At 46.9% G+C, this 21,054-nt stretch overlaps 8 protein-coding genes across 8 annotated transcripts; 4 read left to right on the top strand and 4 right to left on the bottom strand.

Annotated features, from left to right (window-relative positions):
- Positions 1-110: 110 nt before the first annotated feature.
- On the bottom strand, positions 111-1,072 carry T069G_00247 (ribosomal protein l1p/L10e family domain-containing protein; the record flags this gene model as incomplete). The annotated part of the gene is made up of 2 exons (XM_056167457.1): positions 111-774; positions 834-1,072. 2 exons carry the CDS (start codon positions 1,070-1,072, stop codon positions 111-113), a joined length of 903 nt encoding a protein of 300 aa, XP_056032773.1.
- Positions 1,073-1,364: 292 nt separating this feature from the next.
- Positions 1,365-3,327, top strand: T069G_00246 (tRNA synthetases class I (E and q), catalytic domain-containing protein; the record flags this gene model as incomplete). The annotated part of the gene is made up of 2 exons (XM_056167456.1): positions 1,365-1,735; positions 1,797-3,327. The coding sequence occupies 2 exons, from the start codon at positions 1,365-1,367 to the stop codon at positions 3,325-3,327; spliced, it is 1,902 nt and encodes a 633-aa protein (XP_056032772.1).
- Positions 3,328-3,715: 388 nt separating this feature from the next.
- On the top strand, positions 3,716-8,077 carry T069G_00245 (ankyrin repeats (3 copies) domain-containing protein; the record flags this gene model as incomplete). The annotated part of the gene is made up of 8 exons (XM_056167455.1): positions 3,716-4,193; positions 4,240-4,446; positions 4,492-4,862; positions 4,929-5,736; positions 5,796-6,908; positions 6,966-7,427; positions 7,587-7,647; positions 7,846-8,077. The coding sequence occupies 8 exons, from the start codon at positions 3,716-3,718 to the stop codon at positions 8,075-8,077; spliced, it is 3,732 nt and encodes a 1,243-aa protein (XP_056032771.1).
- A 340-nt stretch (positions 8,078-8,417) lies between these two features.
- T069G_00244 (survival protein surE domain-containing protein) lies at positions 8,418-9,447 on the bottom strand (the record flags this gene model as incomplete). Its single annotated transcript, XM_056167454.1, has 2 exons — positions 8,418-9,166; positions 9,267-9,447. 2 exons carry the CDS (start codon positions 9,445-9,447, stop codon positions 8,418-8,420), a joined length of 930 nt encoding a protein of 309 aa, XP_056032770.1.
- An 859-nt stretch (positions 9,448-10,306) lies between these two features.
- Positions 10,307-11,317, bottom strand: T069G_00243 (uncharacterized protein; the record flags this gene model as incomplete). The annotated part of the gene is made up of 1 exon (XM_056167453.1): positions 10,307-11,317. One exon carries the CDS (start codon positions 11,315-11,317, stop codon positions 10,307-10,309), a length of 1,011 nt encoding a protein of 336 aa, XP_056032769.1.
- A 2,376-nt stretch (positions 11,318-13,693) lies between these two features.
- On the top strand, positions 13,694-14,766 carry T069G_00242 (methyltransferase domain-containing protein; the record flags this gene model as incomplete). Its single annotated transcript, XM_056167452.1, has 5 exons — positions 13,694-13,758; positions 13,817-13,924; positions 13,983-14,233; positions 14,299-14,428; positions 14,484-14,766. The coding sequence occupies 5 exons, from the start codon at positions 13,694-13,696 to the stop codon at positions 14,764-14,766; spliced, it is 837 nt and encodes a 278-aa protein (XP_056032768.1).
- A 1,811-nt stretch (positions 14,767-16,577) lies between these two features.
- Positions 16,578-17,563, top strand: T069G_00241 (uncharacterized protein; the record flags this gene model as incomplete). The annotated part of the gene is made up of 3 exons (XM_056167451.1): positions 16,578-16,685; positions 16,764-17,251; positions 17,311-17,563. 3 exons carry the CDS (start codon positions 16,578-16,580, stop codon positions 17,561-17,563), a joined length of 849 nt encoding a protein of 282 aa, XP_056032767.1.
- A 371-nt stretch (positions 17,564-17,934) lies between these two features.
- Positions 17,935-19,182, bottom strand: T069G_00240 (uncharacterized protein; the record flags this gene model as incomplete). The annotated part of the gene is made up of 4 exons (XM_056167450.1): positions 17,935-18,462; positions 18,508-18,824; positions 18,873-19,071; positions 19,120-19,182. The coding sequence occupies 4 exons, from the start codon at positions 19,180-19,182 to the stop codon at positions 17,935-17,937; spliced, it is 1,107 nt and encodes a 368-aa protein (XP_056032766.1).
- Between the last annotated feature and the right edge of the window lie 1,872 nt (positions 19,183-21,054).

Genomic DNA, 21,054 nt, shown 5'->3' with positions numbered 1-21,054 from the left:
TTATAAATAACAACAAACAAAATATGATACCCCATGGCAAAGCCTTGACTTCAATCGTTCTATTTTATACATCGAATTGGATATTGTACATTATACATGTCGTTACTGATTTACATGACGCCTGACAATGACTCAACGGTGATTCCGCTCTCTGGATCATTCAGCTTGGCATTCAAGCTCAGCGCCGGGCCATTCGTTGTGCTCAAAATAACCTCGTGCACTTCCTTAGAAACCTCTTCAGAAATCTCGGCGCATTCCGATTTGACCTTCTTCAGGAGCGCCTGGATGTTGGCCTTGAGCTGATCAGGCGTGTGACCAAGTTGTCCAATGGCCATTCGAATGACACCCTGTCTCTCTCGATAATCCGCAGCACCGGCCGAGTCGCGAATGGACTTTACCACATCGTTTACAATCGTCTTCATCCTCTTGCTGGGCATGAGGCCCTTGGGACCCAAGATCTTTCCCAGACCAGCCTTGTTTAGCGCCTTCTCGCTGTTCTCGTGGCAGATCAGACGATCGAAATCAATCTTTTCCTGGCGAATGGCCTCAAAGAGGGTCTCTTCTCCAACAGCGACAGCGCCGGCGGCGGTAGCAGCAGTCGCGATATCGCTTCCTTCGGGGCAAATAACGGCGATTTGCCAGTCGCTCTGCACGGGATTCGGCAGCCTGATGCTGTTCTTTATGACGGGGCCATTTCTAGCAGTCTTGAGGTTGATGTGAATCTCGTACTTGATCGTAGCGGGAGGTTGGCCGACTTCCACAGCTCGTAGAACTCTATAATTGGATCAGCAATGTTGAACAATACTCCCTCCTCTCAGGCTAGTGAGCAATACCGCATAGCATCACATAGTGTGTACTGGGGAAATTCTCTCTTCTCCAGGTTGTGTCGCTTAAAGTCCTTCGGAACAGCCTTCTTCTTCGTCGTCTTTTTTGTCCGCACCACGGAGGCTTGTCGGGACTGAACCAGCGCCGGTGCCAGGAATCGGGGTATCAGGGGCACGGCCGGTCGTATTGATGGCCGTGAGAGCGTCAGCCTGGCCACAGAGGCCAGACACCGGTCAATTGGCGCCATTTCTGCAGTTGGTTCGTGATCGGAGCGCAGCTCAAGATGGGATTTCAGACCTGCGCCAGACTCTCGACCTCGCCATATTCTGCTGTGTCGTGCCTCGGAAATTAGGCTAAAAAATTGGCAGCCAGGTTATCGATAAGAAAATGTGTGGCACGATTGTCCGGCCCCTCGTCCTGCTAAGCTCAGCCCCTCCATTCCCCCCACCACCAGGCCGAAAATCGTTGTTCGAGTCACGAGGAGCTTGTCTTGCTTCTGTTAACTTCATCGCATTGCCGTGTCGAAATAAGCCGAGAAAATGAAGCACGAGGAGCTTGACGCCATCTCCGCCAAGTTGGCCGGTGACTTCCGCACCATTGAGCCTTTCCTGAGGGACTTGGACAAGCACCTGACGCTGCGATCCTACCTCGAGGGCTACACTTTGGGAGACCTTGAGACCAAGATCTGGCAGACTCTCCGAGCCAACAAGGTCGCCATTGGCTTCATCCGCAAGAATGGCCTTCCTAACCTGACTCGATGGTTCACCTTCATTGAGCAGTCTCACCCTGAGATCCAGGAGGCTACCAAGGCAGACGCCGCCGTCAAAGCTGCCAAGGGCGGTGCCAACTACAACCTTGCCCTCCAAGATACCGACAAGGGCGTCGTTACTCGATTCCTGCCCGAGCCTTCGTATGATATATACTTCCAATCCTATACTTATATGCTTTGCAGTATATCTAACTTCTTATAGTGGCTACCTTCACATTGGACACGCCAAGGCTGCTCTTCTCAGCGACTACTTCGGCCATGTCGCTTACAAGGGCCAGATGCGCCTGCGACTCGACGACACCAACCCTGCTAAGGAGAAGGAAGAGTTCCAGGATGCCATCGTGGAGGATCTCGCTCTCATGGGCATCAAGCCTGACAGCTTGACCTACACCTCTGACTACTTCGACTACCTGTATGAGATGTGCAAGAAGCTGATCTCTATGGGCCAAGCCTACGCCGATGATACCGACCAGGAGACCATGCGTGCTCAGCGAATGGACGGCATCCCTTCAAAGCGCCGTGAGCGAACCGTCGAGGAGACCCTGCGAATTTTCGAGGAGATGAAGATTGCATCCGAGGAGGGTCTTGCACACTGCATTCGTGCCAAGATCTCCTTCGACAACCCCAACAAGGCCATGCGCGACCCCGTCATCTACCGATGCAACATCGAAAACATTCATCACCGCACTGGCAACAAGTGGAAGATGTACCCCATGTACGACTTTGCCTGCCCTGTTGTCGACAGCCACGAGGGTGTCACTCACGCTCTGAGATCCACCGAGTACACCGACCGAAACCCTCAGTACCAGTGGTTCATCGATACCCTTCAACTGCGCCAAGTCCACATGTGGGACTTCTCCAGAATCAACTTCGTCAAGACCTTCTTGTCCAAGCGTAAACTGGCGAAGCTGGTTGACGCCGGAAAGGTCTGGGGCTGGGATGATCCCAGAATGCCCACCATTCGCGGTATTCGACGACGAGGAATGACCGTCGAAGCGCTCCGTGATTTCATCATCAAGCAGGGTCCTAGCCGAAACGTTGTCAACATGGATTGGACCACCTTCTGGGCTAACAACAAGAAGGTTATCGACCCTATTGTTCCCCGATTCACAGCTCTTCTGCTCAAGGACCTGGCCAAGGCTTCGGTCACTGGATCGGAGGCCCCGGCTAGCGTTACCGTGGAGGAGCGGCCCAAGCACCCCAAGAACGCAAGTGTTGGCCTGAAGAAGGTCATCTTCTCACCTACTCTTCACATCGACCAGGCCGATGCCAAGAGCTTCAAGGCAGACGAGGAGATCACTCTGATGGGCTGGGGCAATGCCTTTGTTCGAGACATCTCTACCTCAGATGACCCCATCACATCTTTCAAGCTCGAGCTCAATCTGAAGGGTGACTTCAAGACCACTGAGAAGAAGGTTACCTGGCTTTCTGCTGAGGGCTTCAAGCTGGTCCCCGCTGAGCTGTGGGAGTTTGACTACCTCCTCACCAAGGACAAGCTTGAGGAAGAAGACAACTTTGAGGACTTCTTGAACCCCAACACGGCCAGCATGGAGGATGCCGTTTGCGATGCCGGCGTTGGCGAGCTGAAGAAGGATGACATCATCCAGCTCGAGCGAAGAGGATTCTACAGAGTAGACAAGGGTCTGAATGACTGGGCTGAGGGCGAGGCTGGATTGAAGGGACCCAGAGTGGTTCTGTTCAGCATCCCCACCGGAAAGACTGGTCCTAAATAAGAAACAATGCATGTAGTAAAATAAAATGAGGCGAAGCAAGTCTGCTTTTAACACGACACGGACGAATATTAGAGGCTTAAACACAAGTGAATAGTAAAAGCGCTGCTCGTTGATCATAGGCTACATTTGCAGGTTGCCAACATACTGTTCAAGGATGACCAATCATTGTTGAAGGCGGCTGCATTAATCCCCAAGATACCCCTGTACCAAAAATATCCAGCCGTCGATGCCCAGCTCTGGATCTGTACCCATTCATCCTAGCACAGCGCTTGTGTCTGACAACTCTCCCAATTCTGGCAAATCTTGCTCAAATTGAGCAGCTTGATGTCTTCAAATCATGCTCTAATCACTGCCGCAATCTTCAATATTAAATTTGTACTCCTTGTCAATGGATAAGAAGCGCCCCGCGACGGCGGAGTGGTCGACTGCGAAGCTCAGGCGCGTTGATGCGCCGTCCGCATTTCCTCTCACACATACAACACCAGGTGCTGGCTTTAGGCCCCGCAGCCTGAATACGGATGCGTTCACAGTAGGATGGATATGTGCCTTGGAGGCGGAATTAGCTGCATCTGTGGCTATGCTCGATGAAGAATTTCGGAATCTCCCAGAAATTCCGGGTGATTCAAATACTTATACTCTAGGACGAATGGGAGACCACAACATTGTGATGGTTTGCCTTCCAGCAGGAACAACGGGTACAAATGCTGCCGCGATGACAGCTACCAACATGATGCGGAGTTTTCCCAAAATTCGCTTTGGTTTGATGGTGGGCATTGGAGGCGGAGCTCCTGATGAGCCAAGCAATGATTCGCGCAACGATATCCGGCTTGGGGATGTAGTGGTTAGCTGTCCTACAGTCGATTCAAGTATGAGATCCCTTGCATATCTCGATATGAACTAACAGCATCGCAGGTGGCGTATTACAATACGACTTTGGGAAAACAATGAAAGAAGGGAAATTTGTTCAAACCGGCACACTAAACAAGACGCACACAGAATTGAGGACCGGCATTTCAGTACTACGAGCACGCCATCGGAGGGGAATCAGCCAAATTCCATTTCATATCGATACTATGCTCCAGTCTAACAGAAAGATGCGCGGTTATTTCGATCACCCAGGTTCGAAACACGATCAGTTGTTCCGAGCCGATTATGACCATATAGACGGTGAATCAAGTTGCGAAGCTTGCGACAGAGGAGCTTTGCTGGTTCGAAAGCCGCGCGCAGATAGCGACCCTGCCATCCATTATGGTCTCATTGGTTCAGCTAATCAAGTTATGAGGCATGGAATGACACGAGAGAAGCTTCGAAAAGAAAAGGGCATACTCTGTTTTGAGATGGAAGCTGCAGGACTTATGGATATTCTCCCTTGTTTAGTGATTCGAGGCATTTGCGATTATGCGGACTCGCACAAGAATAAAAGGTGGCAGCCTTATGCGGCAGCGGCTGCTGCTGCATACGCCAAAGAAATCCTGTCTGTCATTCCTCCAGCAGAAGCGCCGCCGATATTCCCCATGAATATTGATACCATACATGTACGAGAATCATGAACGATTTCGACCAAAATTATCGACTTATAGGCTAATTTGCTCTCCACATAGAACATGCTTCAGTCTTTTATTTCCGAATCAAGTCTAGAACAGTTACTTCAACTTCTACCAGCACCGGAGCAAAGCCAACGAAAATCCGCAATACCAGATTTAGATCCCCGAGATCATAATTTTTCTTGGGTGTTTGAAAATATTGATTATAAGTCCTGGAGATCCAACGATAGCCGTTTCGTCCTTTGTCTCTCTAGCCCTCTAGGCCACCACTTATCTCAAGTCACATCCTACGTCGTGGACCAAGAGCAGAACGCTAACCACCCTGTTCTGTATTGTTTCTGCTCGAAAATAAACAACGGCGAGTTTATTGTTAACAAAGGTGGCCAGATTTCAGAAGGCCAAAATATTGCGCTTGCTAGTGCCCTCATTTACACACTTCTCAAGCAGATTATTGTTCTTTCGCCGATAGAGAAAAGACTACTAATCATGCATAATCTTTTCAATTCCCTGCTGCAGAAGATTTTCGAAAAACCCCCAAGTCAAAATTGGACGGAAAACGGTTTCGATGGCAATGATCCTTTCAAAGGTTTACATGAACTTCTTGGCAATGCGGCAACAGATGATCTTTTAGCTGTTTTCCAGGACATTCTAGATTATGCCAAACCACAACCCACCTTGATTGTTCTCGATGGAGTAGAAAAAGCTTACCAGGGTGGTCGGTTTCTTCACCTAATTGGTGTGCTCATAAACGACCTTCGACGACAAAGCTCAAATATGAAGGCACTACTTGTGGGCCCAACAGTTTGTGATATTACTGCTCTTTCTCAAGAGAGCATGTTTATCGAGTATGATAAGGAGCTAAAAGGTTTTCTCACACTCCACTCTCTTTCCCAATCTGAATCCTACTAATAGTAATGAGCATAGAATGTTTATTTAGCCTCCAGTTCGAAAACACACGCTATGAAAAGATTACACCAGAACAAAGTGGCTCTTTTGAGTGGCTTTGGGTACATGACGAGTACAAACGTTGGTCCAATTCGGAAACTTCTCGCTTACTCTATATACAAGGAAAACCTGGCAGTGGCAAAAGTACTCTCACAAAATATTTTGACTCTAATCTTCCAACTAGGGAGCCAGCTGCAAAGAAAGCTATCGTGGCAAAGTTCTTTTATAGCTTCAGAGAGGGCGAACCCCAAAGGAGCCACTATAGCATGCTTCTTTCGCTTCTACATGACATCTTATGTCAAGAGAAAAGCTTCTTTTACCATTATTGTCAAGCCGAATATCGAGCTCATCGTTGCTCTGGCGCGAAGTGGGACTACCAATCTCTGAAACGAATCTTGGGGTCATTACAAGACTACTATTCAACACCAAAGCGATTCTACATTATTATCGATGCGGTTGATGAGTCTGAAGAGACAGACAGACGGGACATTCTCAATATGCTTTACAATTTGTGTTCTAATATCAAATACTGTGTTGTCAAAATCTTTATCGCAAGTCGACCGGTAGCACAGCTAGAAGCCCGCCGAGACCAGTTTCTGGATTTTATTCGGTTACAGGATGAAACTACACTTGATATTTCCAATTTCGCAAATTCTCTACTTAATGGCCTTGGTCTTAATCGAGAGGTTGCATATATGATTGGAAATGCCCAAGGAGTTTTCCTTTGGGTCAAACTGGTGGGCGAGGAATTGCTAAAGTTCCATGAAGATGGATATTCTGAACACGACATATTTCTTATGCTTAAAAAACTTCCAACGGAGCTCGAAGAACTTTACGGAGTCATGCTGGATAAGATGAGAACAAACAAGTCATGCCTGTCCTATGGATTGAAAATGTTTCGATTCATTCTATTTGCACGGAGGCCCCTCAGGGTGAACGAACTACTCCACAGTCTTGGTATTCCAGACAGTACTGAATCCGACTCAATTTCTAGCCTCACTGATGAGATTTTCGAGGAGCGTGTACCATTATCAGAGAGAATTATTGTCTCTTGTGGTGGTAACTTCATAGAAATTAAACAACGGAACGATGGTATAAGCATAACGCCGCCCGGTTTCTTTATATTAATGGCTAACAATGTACTGATAGGACATCGGGTAGTCCAAGTTATCCATCAAACTGCCTTTGAGTTTCTGCGTGATCCTGATGGAGTAGTTTCAAAATCAGCGTTTCGCATAGATGAAGGATATGCACATATGTTGATAGCCACAACTTGCATCCAATATCTAATGCTTTGCGCTGCCAGCACCTCTCTACGAGTGGGGTTACCGGATTCCGAACATTGGATCGCCAACCATTATGATGATTATGCAAAGTACCTCGATAAAAGACCGTTGGCGTTCTATGCTTCCCACCATGTAGAATATCACGTCAATCGCTACATGAGATACGCCAACCAGAAATCTAATACTCAAAAACTCGCAGCTCAAGTAACATGCGACTGGATCAACGACCCCTTCAATTATTTGTTGGAGAGCTGGTCTGGCTCACATTTGGCGCCACTGATTTCGAAAAAAATCCAGAACAAACTAATTTTTGCTTCTGCCAAAGGTGGATTTGATGTCGTGGCTGAAATACTACTGTCAGTTGGGGTGAGCGTTAATATCGGGGACGAGTCTGGCCGGTCGCCCCTTTCATGGGCCGCTGAGAATGGGCAAGAGTCTACCGTAAGGTTGCTGCTTGAAAAAGGCGCAGATGTTAATTTTCTAGATCATTCTGCCCGGACGCCGCTTTCATGGGCTGCTGGGAACGGACAAGAGTCTACCATGAGGTTACTGCTTGAAAAAAAAGCAGACATTAATCGTCACGATGGTTCTCGCCGGACACCACTTTCATGGGCTGCCGGGAACGGACAAGAGTCTACCGTAAGGTTGCTGCTTGAAAAAGACGCAGACATTAATTTCCAAGATCATTATAACCGGACGCCACTTTCATGGGCTGCCAGGAACGGGCATGAACTTCTTGTAAGGCTACTGCTTGAAGAAGATGCAAATACTAATCTCCCCTATGATTATTATGGCCAGACGCCGCTTTCATGGGCTGCTAGAAACGGGCACGAGTCTATTGTAAGGCTACTGCTTGAAAATGGCGCAGCTATTAATTCTAAAGATGAGTCTAACCGGACGCCGCTTTCATGGGCTGCCAAGAATGGACACGCGGCCATTGTCGAGCTGCTGCAAAATAACGGCGCCACATTATAAAACAGCGTTGGGAGGCCAATGAGACTGTATGCGATATAGGTTACTGAGAATAAGCACAGAGTATCGTCACGTTTTTGCTAGTACGAGAATACAATATGGTCGTGCCCAGACCAGAAAGTGTATCCCTATCCTGATAGGAAAGGCAAGGGAGAGTATCTGCTTGATTCGCTGTCCTAGTAATTTTTCAACGCAGGTATATACCTAGATCAGGTAACTGTGAAAAAGCTTCTTAGTATTTATTTCACCTTGAAATAAATAGCATAGTATTAAATCGTATTACATTACTTGTAAGCCCATTACAAAAGTTGCTTTATATATATATACATTAGAGCGCACTTGTCTAGAAATTGAATTGAGGCCGGATTCCGCTAGGTACATTTAGACAAGTTAGCATATCGCGTATTTTATCCAGCACCACGGCCTGCTTGCTATTAGATGCAGTTGTCTTGTCCTTGGCGTTACCAACACTAACGGAGATGAAACATCCACCGTGTGTGATCACGGATAGTTCAGTTGGTAGGCGTTTACCACCGCAAAACTCAACATCTGGTGGCGAGATGATACCGGGGTTGATACGGCTAAGCACCCACTTGAAGTTGGATAGCTCGGTGCAGCTGCCTTCGACTTTGGGAAAGTTGACGTTGAGGAAGACATCTTGGGGGAGATAAGGAGATCCAGAGGAGAGGATCTTGTTGGTCAGCTGAGCGGCGAGTTGGCCATACAAGATGCTACGAAGAGGCACCGGTTCCTCATCGAATGGGAGTCTGCCAACAGATGATGCAGAGAAGGCTATGGAGGGGATGCCGGCGAGGGCAGCAAAAGTCGCAGCGTTCACGGTTCCTGAGAATGGCAACTGGACGAACACGTTGGTGCCCACGTTGACGCCTGACACGGCGAGATCAGGGGCAGAGCCATTCCACAGCTGTGGGCCGAAGATGTCGATGCCGTATTTCATGGAGGTGACGGGAAAGGAATTGACCCAGTTGAGATCGGGGCGGGTGGCGTTGTGGCCTGTAAGGCTGCCGTCGGGTATGCAAGAATTATACTGGCATGCATCATTGCGTGGGGTTGGTGGTGAGTCGCTGGCTCCTACAAGCCTCATCTGTTAGTTAAAGACCTGTATCATAAGACGCAAATATATATATATCTAGGAGTGAGGGTTCTGGGTAAGATGATGAGATTCACCCACCGGTTCCTGACTCGTCTTCTGCGGGCGCGGATAGCACGACGTCGTGGCCTGAAGCTATTAACGCGTCGTTGAAAGATCGAATATATGATTCAGCCCATCCATCATCGTTGGATTGGACTATACGAGCACACTGGGCCGCCAGCGCCGGAATGATGGCGGCGAGGCAAGCGGAGGCTCTCATGGTGAGAATCGCAATCAATGCAGGGGATTGGCGCGTTATTTAGGAGGGAACAAACTCAAGGGACGAGCAACAAGAATTGAGAACAAAGATATTACATGGGATCCAAGAGCAGCGCGTCGACAGTCGATGGAATTGTAGCTGTAAAGTCAATCTTCAAATTATTGGAGATTGAGTTCAGCCATGGAGCAGATTAGCGGCCGAAGGGCGGCATAAGCACAGCGGCGTGTTTAGGACTCCGTGCTCTATACGTGTATTGCTCACCCTACACCTTGAGCTCATCAGATTCGTAATGCGATAAATTTATATCGGGTGATGTATCTGATGGGAAGAAAAAGAAGAAAAAGAAATGATGGTTTTCTCTTTGTGCTCTCTTTGTATTTTGGAGGTTCAACATTATTATTCCGGCTAGTTCCTTCCAAGGTCGATGGTGCAGACCTCTGAGCCAGCAAACTCCATTCCATCCAACTCTAAAAAAGCACCTCCCCATCATACGCTCTATTGACCTGAGCGAGTAGATTCTACTCTTTGGCAATTTTAAGTGTAAATATATATATCACAGGTACATATCATTACCTCGGAAACGATGCTGGAAGTGTTCTGACTGTTAGACTACAGACTTCAATCACTTGGTTTCATGAAAAGAAAGATTGAGCAAGATTGTGATCTTCATTATTAGCTGTCTATACCTATACATGAGGTTCTCAACAAATCAGACTTCCTTCGAATCAGAATAAAAAAGAACTAGTAACCCATGAAAATTCGGTGCATCATACAATTCGTTCAATCGAGTTCTCATCGATGGGAATATCCTCCTCAGACTCTTCCTGTACACAAGTTTCGCGCGTTGACTGCAATACCATCATGCAAAAACATCCTTCTTCACACTGTCGTACCATGCCCTGACACGACCCGGCGCCTCGTTGACGAGATCACTTGAAGCCATCGTGGGGTTGGGAACAGATGCCAACCACGTGATATCCAAGGCAGAGCTCTCTGTTCCAAGGTCGTTCCAGATGGTGATTCTGAGGCTCTGACGCGAGACCTCAACGGAAAAGTCGGTGCAGCAGTGAGGGCAATAGCTGCACACCTCATGCCCCCGTTTGTTGAAGGCGTCTTCTATCGCCATGGTGAATTTCGAAATGGAGCTGTCTCCTGTGGCTTCAGCTGTCCAGAAGGTCTGGTGAGGGCAGATGTGATCGCCAATCAAGAGCCTCTTGTCGATTGGCTGTCCCTTTTGTCGTATTTCGAATACGCTCTTGAGGAAGAATCTCCCCTCAATGACGCGGGGAGTGATTCTGGCCGCGAGGTAAAGCGGCATGCCATCGAACACGTGTGACTCGGAATAGATGCGAGTTGCCATGAGTCGCGTCAGGTATTGTTGGTGTCCAGTCGATATCTCATTGTACAACCGAGTGTACTTCAAAGCCAACTGGACGTGGCGTCGTCCCAGCCAGTAGTTTTCCCTGGCGATAAGCTTCAGGGACAAGTTGTACCGCGAGCGGTACAAGTCGCCGACGGGGCAATTGAGGACCGGGGTGGCTGGAGTGTCGGTCGGGTCGATATCGTGCTGGCACATGCACTCCTCGCAGACCCATTGGTTGTGAGTATCCCGCGACCTGCGAGCGAGATACTCGAACTGCTCCTCTCGCAACTCTCCTTCGTCCTTAGAGAAGGAGGTGACGCCGATGGAGTTGTGAATTGGCCGGCAGGTCTCAGCGAAGGCCATCTTGTCCACGGAGAGCATGGAATTGGCGAACTTGCAGATGAGTTCGACTGGCATCTGCAGCAAAGCCACTTTCGCATTGTCGGAGGCGGCTTTCTTTCCTCCCTTCTTCTCAATGGTCTTCTGAAGAGTAGCGCGGGGAGCCATTGTTTCGGATATAGACGTGAAAAAATAAAAAGAATTGTTAAATAGAATCTGGAGCTGGTGGAAGTGTCTAGTAGCTGTCAAAATCTGTGACTGTAGAGAGACGAGTAGAGAGACAAGTTTGGATGAGCAGATGGACAAAGTTCTTGGAAGATGTATGGGCTGGCTGTGAAGAATTGGAAAATGGTGTGTGTGCAGGGAAACAAAACAAAAGGAAAACAAAGGGGGAGAGGGTCGTATTTATAACAGATGTAAAAGTTTGAGGCGCCAAAACAAAAGAAAAATCTGATAAACAGAGAACAAACGGAGCGAGTTTGAACTGAAATTGGTGGTGTCGCCGCCACGATGCGTCTTCAAAGCCCGCTCACTTGCTGGAGATAAGGAATTGCACCTTAACCTCTAAACTATAAGGCAGATAAATACTAATTCTACCAAAAGATGCTGAACTATCGGACTCTGGCTTGAGAAAGATAGCTGTTACCATAGTGATTGCAGCCATCGCCAGTACAGAGTTATTCATTGATGCTGGTGTCTTCTCTACGACGCTGCCGGTTTGTAGATGATTCTGATACTGCTTTCTTCATAGCGATACGTACATTATTCTTCAAAGGACATGCACAGGTAGGTATCCAGTAAGTGAGAGCCAATTGGCGTAACAATGGCGCGGGCGCAGTGACACCCATTTGCAGCTGAATGGGTATGTGAGAATGCCTTCAGAATTGTTTCACGTGGCTTTGACTTGCAGCTGCGCCGCCCGGACATTTGGTAACCAATCAAAGGATGGTATCAAAGGTTCAACAAGATTCTTTACATGTCGTCTGAATTTCTTTATTCTCGTCTCGAACCTCGACACCTCCTTTGTCCCTGAACATTCTCATTCCGTGCGGAAATTACCGGTATTCTTTCATTCTTTCTCTCTCTCTGTCATTTCTTTCATTTCTTTCATTCTTTTCTTTACTTAGGTACTGGGCCATGCTTTACAAAGCCGCGCCCTGTTTTATTGCTTTTGTTTAATTGTTCTCAAAGATACTCTTTGTGATTTGACGTCGAGTTGGTGATTGTGGATACCATTTCCCTCCATTTACTCTGTCTGAAAAGCAATAAAACCCGTTCAGAGATAGATGAACACTATACTGAGGAAGACCACGCAGAAGACCTGTGGTTACACAACTTGATCTCGCTGCAAAGAATATAAGCCGTTATACAGACCTGTCGTCAAGATGAGATGGATTGTGCAACCACAATCAGGTTGGGCAACCCTGCATACATAGTATTGCATCAAACATCTCAGCCGAATAACCGTTGCATTGCTAAAATTAACATTCTATCAACTTGCATGCATGATACATGTGCCTATGCATTAACAGTTTGGCTCACGTGGGTGCTCATTCTTACTTGTCCATGTATGCAACCCCACGAATCGCCTTGCTCATGGTTCGTGATTCGAGATCTTAATAAACACCGAGCTGGTGACAACAAACTATCATCAGACTACTTTGAACATAAGTTGGCATTTTGAGACTGTTTGGCTAGTTGCCCGATTCCCATCGCCAATTTGGCCATCAAACCTGCGCACTCAAACGTCATCAGTTTTACGGACGCCGATGTACCGCAAAGACGCTCGATGACTTGATACTGGATTCAATCGCTTCATCGTAATCATTAAGATGATCGCGCCCATCTGAAGGCAGCTGAATGCAGGGATATCTATCAGCTGCTCTCCTGCATGCCGGTGTGGTTAGAAAACAAGGCTCGGATATAACACTGCCGCTTTGCTACCCACTTTGCTGGAGAGAACACAAATTCATGATTGGGTGTGTAACCCGATTAAACACTGGTAAAAACACGAATTTTCTCGCAAACCAGTCTATTATAGAGTTCTAATAGACAAACAAAACTCCCAGCATTCAATTTACAATCCCGCCAATAAGTGTTTCCTACCTTAACAGACAGGTTCGTCTTATGGTATGGAGTGCTCCAAGTGTGACACTACCCCAAATCTGACGTTACATCAGGATGCATGCGGAGTACATTTCTTTTCTTTTTCCACTGCCGCAATAGAGCATTATTGGTGTATTTGTGCAAGCTTGATGCAGTATATCTGTCAGCGGACCATTCTCAGCTCACAACTCTCTGTGCCGCTAGTCTCAGATCGTGCCGTGTACGCCCTGAATGTCTCGGACACTCAACGTCAATGATAATGGTCGCCTCCCGAAAGGGGCAAACAGTCTTGCGACTATATGAGAAGCCATTTCCCCCTTTCTCTCGAAAATGCCAGAGTCGAAATATCATCCTTTGCACTTTAGATACGAATAGCAAATCTCTTTGGGGTGTACCAGTTATTCTTTCTCAGTCTTCTCCGCCAACACTCCAAGCAAAATGCCAGCTGTCACCGATAATAGCGATAACTACATTTTGGGTAGGAGCTTTATAGAGACCATAAGGTAACATACAATTCTTGTTCCCCAACGTCCAATTGGGATATAGCTTAATTGATATTAGATTGGATGGCCAACACTTCATATTTAACCTCCAAAACGGCTACACCATCGATCCCAGAATCCCCATCAACCCGGACACGAAGATTGCAGAGATAGGCACGGGAACTGGGTCAGTAAATTCTCAAAAGAGATACTCCTCTTATTTGTCTAACTTGTTAGTGTGATAGCATATGGCTACTGGATGTGTCTTCCCAGGTTCCTTCAACTGTTCAGCTTCACGGTTTTGACATCTCAGATGAACAATTTCCGCCAAAGTCGACCCTGCCAAGTAACATAACTCTGCAGGTTATGAATGCATTTGAGGAAGTACCTGAAGAGCATTTCCAGAAATACGACGTAGTACACATGCGACTTTGGTGCGCAATCATCAGAGGATGTGATACCTTTGCCTTGATTAGACATGTCACGCAGTTGCTGAGTACGTCCTTGCGACCACACTGTTTCTCTTGATGTCGTATTCTAATTACTTTACCAAAACACTAGAGCCGGGCGGTTACCTACAATGGGACGACTACGACCCTGACAGGAATGGAGCGTACATCAAAGGAGAAGAAGCTGAGGCATTGTATTCCTTCGCTTCACTGATTCGAAAAGAATTGAATATTGATCCTTCGTGAGTCATAACTGAAGTTCTTGTTCCGATTTATACGCTAATAACGCATATCTAGCTGGCTCGTGGATATTCCAAACCGTGTAAAGAAGGCCGGGTTGAATGTTGTGGAGTTTCGGGCAGACCCGTTTTCACAAGCCTGTATTCCGATCATCACCAAGTCGCTGTTTGCGTTTCACGCAAGTCTCATTGCTGGAGGATACAAAGCCGGGATTCCAAGTTTGCCACCTCGTCATGAGGGTGATGCAATACTAGAAGCTGCCTTGGACGCCGTCAAAAATCGGGGAGGAGCACTTCATTGCACTCCATTGGCATTGCTGGCGCAAAAGCCTTTAGCCTAATTGTGTACTGTTCTACACTAATTTGACTCCGAGGATTGCATTCTCACAACAGATCATACTCTTTATGGCGCCTGGTACCTGAATTTCTTTCCCCTCCTCGGCAAAGAGACTCCAAGACGTACTTGTAAATATCCATTTATACTCTGTATGTATTGGGAAGTACAATGTGGAGGGCAGAATAGAAAATTAACCACATGGTTTCCAACTCTTCTCATTTGAAAGAATCAAGAATCAGTTTGTCCCTACTGGTAGTGAGGTATAGAATCAAGACTGCACTTATATCTGAAGACAGCAAAGGATAAAAGATTTCTTTATATAAGTGTATACAATCCACAATAACTAGAACCGGCTAAGAAGCTCCTTTCTAGCAAGCTATCTCCCAACTTTTCCCATTAGTAGATGGAAGCAAAGAAGTCCTCTAGCCGCTTATCCGTTTGTAAATTGAGACGGCTGGATGGGCGTTTAGAAAGTGGATTCTGTGTTTCGAAACGACACAGCAGTCTAAAGATTAAGAGCCTAATTAGCGCATCGTAAACGCGGTTGATCGGGCGCGAAGTCTAGTCGCCGAATACAGCCCGTATTCTGTAAAGGATCTACACTGCTTAGGTCTGTAAGGGGCTGCTCGTATGTTTGAAGAGTTGGTCTACCGTAGAATACGGGGCAAATGCTCCGTATGTTGCATCCTGTATTTCATCTGCCCCCAAACTGCCAAGCTGTAGAAGCGTAACCCTAGAGATGATTAGAATAGAACTGGCAACTTATAGTCTCTTTGGAGGTATGAGAATCTTACACTACTAGTATTCTTTTAGATGTCTGGTTGGCTTGGCCGAGCAGCATCTTATTTTGGCAGCCGTAGATTTCCTAATTAGGCATAAACGATGTCTCCTTGTTGGAGATATATGGGGGCGCCTCGTAAAAGGAGAGCTGCCGGCCCGTTAATAAGGGGCTAAACTGAGATTCGGAAACAATTAGCGACATCTTGCAGATTGCTTCGTAACCTGGCGCCAAAAGACACTGCGAATTTAGGCACTACGCGTTTCATGTTTTCTGGAAAATGCTAAGCGTGAGCTGAGGCCAAGTTACATCTAGACTAGAATCTGCCGAGGGCCGGGCGCCACAGCCAGGGTCCGGTATCTGACACTTGGGAAACAGCAGATTAACTATTCGCTAGAACGCATCACTAACTACATTAGTATTGTGTTGGCAAACGATCAATACTTGATCAAGAAGTTGCTAGATAGTTGCTAAGCGATACGCTTACTATCACCTTGTTCACAAAACAGTTCTCGTATATTTCACGTAGCTTCGGCTTTGGCCGGTAAACTTATAAGTCACCTACCGTAAAAGATGTTGAAGACCAACAAAGAGCTTCCATTAAAGTTCAGTCGCATTCTGAGGATTAGTTTCTCTCAGCCGTGTGATGGCCAATTTGTCTCTAGCCCTGCAACCTACTCCACAGTCAGTGTTTCGTAAAGTCCGATGCCATGGCCGAATAGGAGCGCTGGTTATTAATCTTAGCCAAAACTCCCTGGTGCCACCAGCTCCTTAATGAATAGAATTTTAAGTTGGCGGCATCGATCCTCTGCAGCCACGGCAGATCCACGGTGTATCATGGACGAACTAGCTGGGTTCAAGGTTGTGATGAGTTCGCCCGAATACCCCGGTAATACTAATGTGACCTTGACAGCAGTAGACGCTGATCACCAACACCCTGAGGATATATAAGTGCTCCCCCTTCTGGTATCTGAAGTATTTCTGAATCAATCCAAAAGTTTACACACATAACCACATTCTTTTATCTCGCAACTACAATGAAGTCTGAGTTCTCTCTTCGCGCTGCCGCTCTGTGTGGCCTGGCTGCCATTCAGGGCGCCTCAGCCCATCTTGCCGCTTACACCAACGGCATGTACTGCCCCAAGGTACGATTTATTCAACATGAATGTGTGTGTTTTGCAAGGCTAACAATAACTAATTTACTGCTATAGAACACTTACCAGGGCCCTCTCACCAACTTCACCGATCCCAACCACGTCGTGTACGATCCCCTATACAACCTGAAAAAGGATGCCTGGTTCCTGTCCAAGGGCCGTAACTGCTGGCTCGCTCCCCCTGTTGGTGTCTGGGAGATTCAGGCCAACTCGGTCATCCAAGTCCCTTGGGCCAACCAAAACAACTCGCACGGCTACTACGCGGACGGAAAGGAGCAGAACGAGCGTCCCCAGCCCTTCTCCGTCACGAACCCTGCCGTCATTGCTGCTGGCCTGGTCTCTTCTTCCGGAGGAATCAACAGCCCTAATATGCATGCTGGTAACAAGTCGACTGCCGCTGGTACTGCCGTTGCCATCGCTTACAAGTCCAACATCTATGACGTGAAGATGGAGGACTTTGTCGTCTTTACCACTGCTCCTCAGACCCCCTTTGAGCGTCTGGTTACCTACAACATCCCCAACCTGAAGGCTTGCAACGAGTGCCTCTGCGCTACTGTGTAAGTTCCCTATCTCTATAAGATGCTATGAAGCATATGTCACTAATAACTTCATGCAGCTGGATCCCCGATGGCTATGGACAGCAGAACATGTACATGGCTCCCCACAAGTGCAAGATCATCAACCCCAACGGTGGCCAGCAGCCCAAGACTCCCTCTCTCGTCCCAGGCCCCAACGTCAGGGGACCCAAGCAGATGATTGCTGCTTTCCAGGCTGAGGGCAACAACGTCCAGTGGAAGGGTGGCCAGCAGGTTCCCACTTACACCTCCCGAATGGGCTTCACTGCTGGTGCCCAGACCGATATCTTTTAAAGGGCTTGCAGATCGCAACATTAGTAACGATTTGAAATACGGATATCTGATCCGTCTCAACCGGTTGCGAGATTTTCATCTACACTTTGCATTCTTGTAACTTTGTCTGAATAATTGTTCCACTGGCATGGAGACAATGTACATATGTCTTACTGTATATAACCTTTAACTCAAATTTGGACATAGATACTAATCAACGGCATTGTTGCATATACAAGTGTCAATACTAATCATTTGTTTGCCAAGACGGTAGATAATAACAAGGTTAAAATGGCCGCGGAGCTGACTGTACTTGAGTGCTGATGAGACAGGGGCCTGCACATGTGCTCGCTCTTCCTTCCAATAAAGGCAGTAGCTTCGGCTGGTGGAGCTTATATCATTTTCAAGGATCTTAACGCCCACCCTCGAAAATAATCCATGCTCGGCATCCAGAATGTAACATACCCAGCCCTCTCATAAACATCTTCCAAACCATGTTTGACTGGTCGTAAAACAATTCCTTCGCCAAAGCTAGATTCCATCTCATTATCGACATTTTCATCTGCCTGAACCAGCAATACCAAGAGGTCGTCTTCCAGGAACAGATTTGAACTGATATCGACGTCATCAGTCCCTGGATCAGCATGCAGCGAAATCAAAGCCTGTCCCAAAACTTGATCATCTACTGTGAAAATCGAGTTTCTCATGTCATCATCGTCACCGGATGATGGCTCGTCATAGTATACACTACCAAGCACCAGGTCATCGCGGTCTCTTGCTCGAACGTGCTGTTTGCTCCGTATCAATGGCATTGTGAGTCCTTCCACAACCACAGAGGCTGATTCAACTTGACCAAACTGTTTTACCGCATCTTGAGAAATTCCGTTGTATTGAAGTATTTTCACATCGAATGGAGTTGTCTCGAAAATTCGAATCCTCGAAAACAAAACTGAAGCATCGGTTACCATCCACGACCAAGACGGGGCTCCATGAGATTCAACATGACGGCAAGAGGCCATTTCCGCATACCACAGCAGTCCATGCTTAAAGTCAACTGTCCAAAGGCCCGCAAGGTATTGTCCGCCAATGGATGGATGTATCATTTGAGCTATACCAGAGAATGCAGCATGTTTATCTGACCCATAAGTCAATTGGCGCGCAGAATAAGTCTCTGCTAATTCGTAATAATCCTCAAGTACAGCTCTTATATCTGATTCAATTTCGGGGGCCACGGCTAATATGTCGGAGTAAATAACTTGTGAAGCTTTCCGAAATTTTTGGTCTGGAAATTGATTGCCTTCTGGCGTAGCATCTGCTGATATCATCATACTTGGACACCGCCAGTATATCTGCCTCGCGCCGTAGAGAAGATTTCGAGGAGACAATATGTACTCTTGTAAAGTCCATCCTCGTGAGGTAAGTACAGATTCGTTCATGAGACGTCGCAAATTTTCTTCCTCTTGCGACTTCCAGTCCACTTCGACCTCCTCATCTCTCGAGCTGTCTTCATATACCATAAGCTTTGCGCTCTTTGGGGCTCCCAGAAAACGATATTCGTTAGTTTTCAAGATACCTACCGTGCTTTTTGCTGAAACAAGAGCTGAGACAGTCAGTGTGGCGTTGCGATATACGGCTCCCATCCTACTAGATTCAATTTCCCAATCTTCTTTGGAGTCCTGAATAATACATAATGAGTCGATCCATACATATTGAATGCCGAGCTCTTTCGCAATACGAAAAGTATCCTTAAAATTTGCCGATATTTCAGAGATTGGTAAAGCTTGTTGGTACTCGTGATATGTTTTTGAAGTGAGAACAGACTCTATTCTGCCACCCCAGCAATGACTTAGTGCGATATAATCTGCTTTTGCGCCCTGAGAAATGAATACCCGCGGCAGAGATTTAGTATCTGGCAATCCGATGTCTACCACACGAGTGGGGAGCTCTGGGATCTTGTTCATTAGACATGCTTCATGTGTTCGACATTCTTGAAGCCATTGTCTGGCTATTTTGAACTGATGGGGGGAACCCAAGTCTGGGTGGATCTTGCGCCGTCCAATTTTTTTGCCTTCGATTTCCGCAAAACAGTCTAGACTTTTTAGTTGATGACATGGTAATATTTGTAGGACTGCCGCCTTTACCTCGATCATTTAATGAAAGCGTGAGAAATGGAAATGCATAATCACTGCTCTCTTCCGGTAGCTCTGTCGGACCAACTTGGACCAAGAGAGTATTGGAAGACCGGACTTTGTCCAAACCTTCTCCTAGATAGACATGGTCCGTACCAATACTCAGCTTCACGTCAGACAAAGCAACCTGCTTTGCCGCATCATAAGCTGAATCCTCAATTTCTATGTCTGGCTTTTCCCATAGATAAGAGGAGAACTGATAGCTCTCGCCTCTAACCCATGGGATCCCTTTGAAGCAGTCAATTATGAGCAAGCACAAATCGCAACCAGCGTTTGCTGCCTGTTCTAGATCATGAAACGAGTTGTGGTGTTGGTAGTACGCCGAAGCAGGAAACTCATGACCTGAGAATTCTTGCTTCGCAAGCCCAATTAAAATCTCAACGGATAAGCCTGAGCAGAATCGACAACGAGTGCTCATTATTGCTTCGTGAAAGACAACGGTAGGACTTTGAGTGGTATAAACTGCATTTGTTTTGCGCGCGAATAGAAGAGGGGCTCTGCCTAATTGGATGCACATAAGCGCCTGCTGATGTTGCGGCACATCAATGAGTATTAAACTGCAGCATCGAAGTGTATAAACTAGGGTGTTAGTGCGAATATATAATATGCCGCTACAATAAGATGCCGTCAAGCCGTGTAATTGATCAACGACAACATCATCTTTGTACTTGGCAGAGATCTAGCAATCCAACATCTAGCGCCAAACCCCGAACCAATGGCAATCTGCATTTCTTGGATCCTCCTATGTAAGGCCTGGAGAGTGGCTAAAATTGCTGTAAATTGGGGATTTTGATCTGGTGAACAGCCCAACAGCCCAAGATGTGGCAACAGTTTAAGGCCTTGGGAGGAGTTAAAATTGCTGTGAAAGATTTTTTGCCACCCGCTACGATTGAGCTATCTGTCATGCAGGAACGCTTATCCCCCCCAGCTCGAGAGGCCTTGGGGGAGGTTAAAATTGCTGTGAAACGAATGGACGACGATGACACGGTTGGCGCCAACCGAAACAGAGATGACTTAGCCGCACCAGCCACCTTAGAGCGCCGCCAACAAGATGCCGTGTAATTGATCAATGACAACATCAGTTGGCAGAGATCCAGCAATTCCAATCCAATACCAAACCCCGAACCAATGGCCATCTGAGTCTTTGGATCCTCTTTTGGTTCTCTCGATATACTCCGTAAACCCCGTGTTACTCCAAATTTAACCCCCACCACAAGTACACGTCGGTTGGGGATCATATCATATCATATCATATCAAAACACCTATAAGCTAGATGCACGATATAGGAGAGCATCCCATATCTCATATCTAGAGCTTCACCA

Source organism: Trichoderma breve, chromosome 1 (assembly GCF_028502605.1).
Source record: "Trichoderma breve strain T069 chromosome 1, whole genome shotgun sequence".
Classification (NCBI taxonomy): Eukaryota; Fungi; Ascomycota; class Sordariomycetes; order Hypocreales; family Hypocreaceae; genus Trichoderma; species Trichoderma breve.
The sequence above is the reverse complement of the archived record's forward strand: the minus strand, read 5'-3'. Positions and strand labels throughout refer to the sequence as shown.